General features: G+C 51.4%; 1 protein-coding gene across 1 annotated transcript; it reads left to right on the top strand.

Annotated features, from left to right (window-relative positions):
• Positions 1 to 546: 546 nt before the first annotated feature.
• On the top strand, positions 547 to 1,476 carry LOC309603969 (olfactory receptor 14A16-like; the record flags this gene model as incomplete). Its single annotated transcript, XM_082338840.1, has 1 exon — positions 547 to 1,476. One exon carries the CDS (start codon positions 547 to 549, stop codon positions 1,474 to 1,476), a length of 930 nt encoding a protein of 309 aa, XP_082194966.1.
• Between the last annotated feature and the right edge of the window lie 4,524 nt (positions 1,477 to 6,000).

The following is a 6,000-nucleotide window of genomic DNA, read 5'->3' as shown; positions in this document are numbered from 1 at the left end:
AGGTGGAAGAGCTGCCAGCACAGGGCAGCTGAGAGCAGGGCTGATGGACAGAGCGGCTGTCCTCACTCTGCACTAAGGGACAGTCCCTGTGCCCAATCTCAGCACCCACAAGGTTTCCCTTGCAGTGCAGCAGAAATGCCAGGCATTGCTGCATTCAAACCACTCCTCAGCTGTGCTGGGGCAACTAGAGCAGAAGGCACAACCCAAACTCCCCACAGCTCTGCTCTGCAGTCAGGTGACTTGGGAGCCACAATGCTGAGAAGCTCTTTGATATCAGTATTGGATTTAATCTGAGATCACCCCATGTTCCTATTTACCTGTTGCTGTAGGGCAGGACTGACTCCTGCAGAGCCCCCAGCAGAGCCTGCTGCTCCCTGTGGCATCCTCAGCCAGCCCCAAACGGAGCTCACCAAAGGTCTTCGTGAAAAGTGAAAGGCAGTTTGGGGGATTTCTATGAAAAGTGAATAGCTTTTTTTCAAAGTAGTCTGCCCTAACTTCTCCCTTCCTTTACCTCCTTGAACAGATCCCCAAGCGCAGAGGGATAAAATGTCCAACAGCAGCTCCATCACCGAGTTCCTCCTCCTGGCCTTTGCAGACACACGGGAGCTGCAGCTCTTGCACTTCTGGCTCTTCCTGGGCATCTACCTGGCTGCTCTCCTGGGCAACGGACTCATCATCACCACCGTAGCCTGCGACCACCACCTCCACACCCCCATGTACTTCTTCCTCCTCAACCTCTCCCTCCTCGACCTGGGCTCCATCTCCACCACTGTCCCAAAATCCGCAGCGAATTCCCTCTGGGACACCAGGGACATCTCCTACACAGGATGTGCTGCCCAGCTCTTTCTGTTTGTCTTTTTGATTTCAGCAGAGTATTCTCTTCTCACCATCATGGCCTATGACCGCTACATTGCCATCTGCAAACCCCTGCACTACGGGACCCTCCTGGGCAGCAGAGCTTGTGTCCACATGGCAGCAGCTGCCTGGGGCACTGGGTTCCTCAATGCTGTTCTGCAGACAGCCAATACTTTTTCTCTACCCCTCTGCCAGGGCAATGCTGTGGACCAGTTCTTCTGTGAAATCCCCCACATCCTCAAGCTCTCCTGCTCATACTCTTACCTCAGGGAGGTGGGTCTTCTTGTGCTCAGTGTCTTTGTGGCCTTTGTTTGTTTTGTTTTCATCGTGCTGTCCTATGTGCAGATCTTCAGGGCTGTGCTGAGGATCCCTTCTGAGCAGGGACGCCACAAAGCCTTTTCCACATGCATCCCTCACCTCGCTGTGGTCTCCCTGTTTATCAGCACTGCCATGTTTGCCTACCTGAAGCCCCCCTCCATCTCCTCCCCATCCCTGGATCTGGTGGTGGCAGTTCTGTACTCATTGGTGCCTCCAGCAGTGAACCCCCTCATCTACAGCATGAGGAACCAGGAGCTCAAGGATGCCTTATGGATACTGATCCAATGGACGGTATTTCACTGACAAGAACCTGCCTCCCTTCGTCTGCACATTTCCCAGAGTTTGTCTCAGTCCACAAGTCTGCTTTTTCTCTTGTGATAATTCTACTTAGAGATAATTTGCTGGGTTCATACTCCTGTGGACATTTGATCCTGTTGTGTCTGACCCTTGCATAACATGGTGTCACATGTGGCCTGTCAGTTTGCAGCTCTTCAATAAATGGGGATCTCCTGACTACAGTTCCTTGATTCTTCCTCCAAAGTTGCTTCTTTGAAAATGCCCAAGGACTTGGTCTTTTAAAGTTTCTCTTCTCCTTTTGTTCTCAGTGGTTTTGCGGTTAATCTCAAGGTAACACTGGGTTCCACTGGATTAAAAGTTCTGCCTTTATAGGCTCTCTTCTTGGTGTCCAATGGCAGTTTGCTTCCTGTTTGACAGGAGTGATGACATATACCAGACTCTCTGGAAATGAATTTGGAGGGGTCAGGAGAGGATGGGGACTCACCATGTGCCCTAGGGTTGGAATGAATGCAGACTCAGAAGCTGGAACACCCTCAGAGGTGAAGTCCCCGAGAAGTAAAGCAGTAAATTGAGGTATCCATGAAAAAGGACTCTGTAGTGCCATGGGAGTCAGTGGAAACCCAGCAGGCACAGGGAAGGGAGAGTGGAGAGCTGCAGGAGCTGCCTGAGGACCCCCAGGGCCAGGACTCTGGTGCTATCCTGGGGAGTGGGGCTGGTGGCAGGAGAGGAGGAGGCAAATTCAGTCGGGGCTGGGGATCACCTACAAGATGAATTGAGCAGAGCCAGAGAGTGCCTAGCCTCTGTTTCCTCATGCCCTTGTGGCCAGCACCAGCCGTGGGGCTGACAGGGAGCCTGAACCCCGCTGTCTTCCCCCCAGCAGCTGCTGTGGCCTTCAGAGGGCCTGGGGTGTGGGGTGAGTGCCCAGAGCTCTGCAGCAGCCTGCGCTGGGCAGTGCCACGGAGCCAGCCCAGGCTGGGCTGCTCTGCTGGGCTGGGCTGGGCTGGGGAGAGGGCAGGGGAGGTGGGGAGAGGTGGGGAGGGGCTGGGCTGGGCTGGAAAGAGCGCGGGAGAGAAAAAGGCCAGTGCAGAGCTCAGCTGTGTGAGTGTGCAGGGGAAGGGCAGCCAGCTCTCCCGGTGCAGAGCCAGGTGACCCAGTGAAGGAAGCAAGGCATCCAAGGTGCAGAAGAGAGGGGCCTGGTCTGTGCCATGTTCCCTGAACACCCTCAGGAAACTGCCCCGGGAAATTTGTCCCAGACCAGTCCCACCCACCGGCCATTTCCATCTCTGGCCATACACCCCAGCCCTGAGGAAGGACCTTTGCGGCATGGTCACCCCCATCCTTCTCTGGGGCTCAGTCGTACCCAAGTCCACTGCCATTATAAATAAAAAGGAAACCATTTTCCTACTAAGAGTCTTTACACACCAAATGTGTGTAAAAAAAAAAAAGCTCCCCAGCTCTTGCCACAGCTGGTCTCTCAGCCAAGCCTCTTCTCAGACAGCTCCAGCTCAATCAGGTGCTTGTCTCAACCAATTCTGAAAATCTCCATTGACTGAGATCTCCCCAGCTGGCCTGGGTCTTTGCTCCAGTGTTTAGCTCTGAGGGATTTCTGACAAACACAGCTCTCTCAGCCTCTCCTTCTCCATTATGTGATCCAGGCCCCAGCCATCCTTCCAGCCTCTGCAGGACTTGCTTCAGTCTGTCAGGATCTTCCTTGTGCTGCTGAGCCCCAGGCTGGACACAGCAGTCCTGCTGTGGTGGTCCTGTAGTGGGTTAGCCTTGGCCAGCAGCCAGACACCCACCCAGCTGCTCACTCACACCCCCAGCTCAAAAGGACAAAGGGAGAAGATAAGGTGGACTAGCTCATGCGTCAAGATAAAGACAGGGAGATCACTTACTCATTACTGTCATGGGCAAAGAAGACTTGACTTGGGGAAGATCAATTGAATTTATTGCCAATTAAAAGACATTTCGTTAGAGCGAAAGCATAGCAAAAAAATTCAAGACCATTTCCCCACCCCACTCCTTCTTCCCAGGCTCAAATTACTCCATTGCTCCCAATTCTTCTACCCACCCCAACCCCAAGAGGAGCTGGGGGGATGGTGAATGGGGGTTACGGTCAGCACAGAACATCTCTGCCACTCCTTCCTCCTCACACTTCTCCCCTGCTCCAGCGTGGGCCCTCTCCACAGGATCCCACTGTGTTTGCCATCAAAGCTATGTGCTGTTCATTTCTTTCCGTCTTTTCTCCTTCACACTCACAGAATGACAGAGATGTTGAGATTGGAAGGGACCTCTGGAGTTCATCACGTGCAACTCCCCAGCTGAGACACGGTCAGCTAGAACAGGTTGCTCAGGACCTTGTCTACGTGGGTTTGGAATACCTCCATGGATGGAAGATCCTCAGCCTCTCTGGGCAACCTGTTCCAATGTTTGACCACCCTCACAGTGAAAAAGTGTTTTCTTGGGTTCAGAGGGAATGTCATGTGTTTTTATCTGTGTCCATCACCCTTTGTCTTGTCAGTGGGGACTACTGAGAAGACTTTGTTTCCCTTGTCTTCATTCCTTCCCATCAGGTATTTATGCGCATTCATAATACCCGCCAAGCAACGTTTTCTCCTGGAAAATTAGTGAAAAAAATATGCTTTTTTCTCATTTTTCTCTGGAGCGCTCCGTACAGGATAGACATGGACCTGTTGGAGCTGGTCCAGGGAGGGCCACAAAAATGATCAGAGGGATGGAACACCTCTGCTATGAGGAAAGGCTGAGAGAGTTGGGGTTGTTCAGCCTGGGCAAGAGAGGCTCTGGGAAAGCCTTTCAGTAATTAAGGGGGGTTTATATGAAAGGTGGGGACAGACTTTTTAGTAGGGCCTGTAGTGATAGGACAAGGAGTAGTGGTTTTAAAGTAAAAGAGGGGAGACTGAGACTAGATATAAGGAAGAACTTTTTTATGATGAGGGTGGTGAAACACTGGCACAGGTTGCCCAGAGAGGTGGTAGATGCCCCATCCCTGGAACCATTCAAGGTCAGGTTGGACAGGGCTCTGAGCCTGATCTAGTTGAAGATGGCCCTGCTCACTACAGGGGGTGTTGGACTAGATGACCTTTAGAGGTCCCTTCCAACCCCAACCATTCTCTGATTCTTTCTATGATTCTTTGATAAGTAAGTACGGTGCTGGGATATCTAAGGTGACTGAGGAGCATTAGCTTTGAAAAGCAGCTGGATGTGTTGCTTGGGGATTCACAGCTTTGGCAAATACCCAGAAAACCACAGCTTTGTGTTAGAAGCAAGAGGCAGGGAGCACAAAAAGACATTTGTAAAGCCTAGGTACACAGTGAGGTGGGGAAGCAGGGGGGTGGCCAAAGTCTGCAGGAGAACAGCTGCAGGCATGGGACAGCATGGGAGAGCCCATGGCGGTGGAGATGACTGAGGGCCTTGGTGGGGCTGGGACTTGCCCAACACAACCAAGGCCTCTCTCCTCTCAGCTATCAATATTGTCACTGCCACCAAGAGCCACGAGGGGACACCATTTCCTTACAGCCCCATGGCCTTCTTCCGTCCTCATCCCCCCTAGAGTCCAGGCAGTCCTAGGGTTGTCCTGCACTCATCATCGCACACCCCCACATCACACTGCTCCATCAAGAGTCCTGAGCAACGCATGAGGAAAAGGATCTCCCTTCCCAGGTGCCAGGGATCAGAGCTTGCCCATCCTTCTGGATGAAACCTATCAAGGGCTGACGTGGCAGCAGAGCCACCTGCACATTGCCTTGGTCACCTGGAACCAGTGCTGACCTCTTGCCAGTTTAAGGCAGCCCCCAGGGAGGGGTACCTCCACCCCTGCTTCCCTTCATGGCTTCATCTGTGATGGCCCTCAGGGTGCCCAATGACACCCTCAGAGTCCTGGAGATTTGAATCAGATTTTAAAGGCTTCTTCAGCGGCTTGTTCAATCTCCTTTCGGTAGCTGCAGTTCAGGAACTTCGCACCAGAGGGCTCATGGAAATGCAGGTACCCTAACAAGCCAGGGCGCTCTGCAGTTTTCTTTAATGCCTCTGTTCTTGTGTGGTTCATTAGGGAGAGTTCAGGAGGATAGTCTAAATGAGAAGATGTCAAAAACAAATAACATTTTAAAAAGATTTATGTGTTTTTCAATTTTTTTTTTTTATTTTCCTGTTTACAGAATAAACAATATAGACAATCTCCAAGTCATATAGATCCAGAGGGTCTCATGATGAAGTATGAACATGCGGGAAAAGCAAGACCCTTTCTGTCAGACACTCTAGAGACACTCTTCATCCCACCCACCCCACCCCAACCTGCCATTTCTCTCACCGGTCACCTGAAATTCACATCACTTATGTTAAAATTGAAACTTTTCCCACTCAGGCTGGAGCTGAATGTCTCAGCCTCCATTTCCTTCTGCTTTCCTTGGACAAGTGGCTGTACAGACACACAGCATTTCTCTTAGTTAACAAGAAAAAAATCAAAAAGAAAGAAAAAACAAGAGTAGTTCAGTAAAGAATAAAATATATTCG

Source organism: Platalea leucorodia (genome assembly GCF_965183815.1).
Source record: "Platalea leucorodia genome assembly, contig: HAP1_HAP1_SCAFFOLD_279, whole genome shotgun sequence".
NCBI classification, from domain to species: domain Eukaryota; kingdom Metazoa; phylum Chordata; class Aves; order Pelecaniformes; family Threskiornithidae; genus Platalea; species Platalea leucorodia.
Note: the sequence above shows the minus strand (reverse complement) of the source record. Positions and strands in the feature narration are given on the sequence as shown.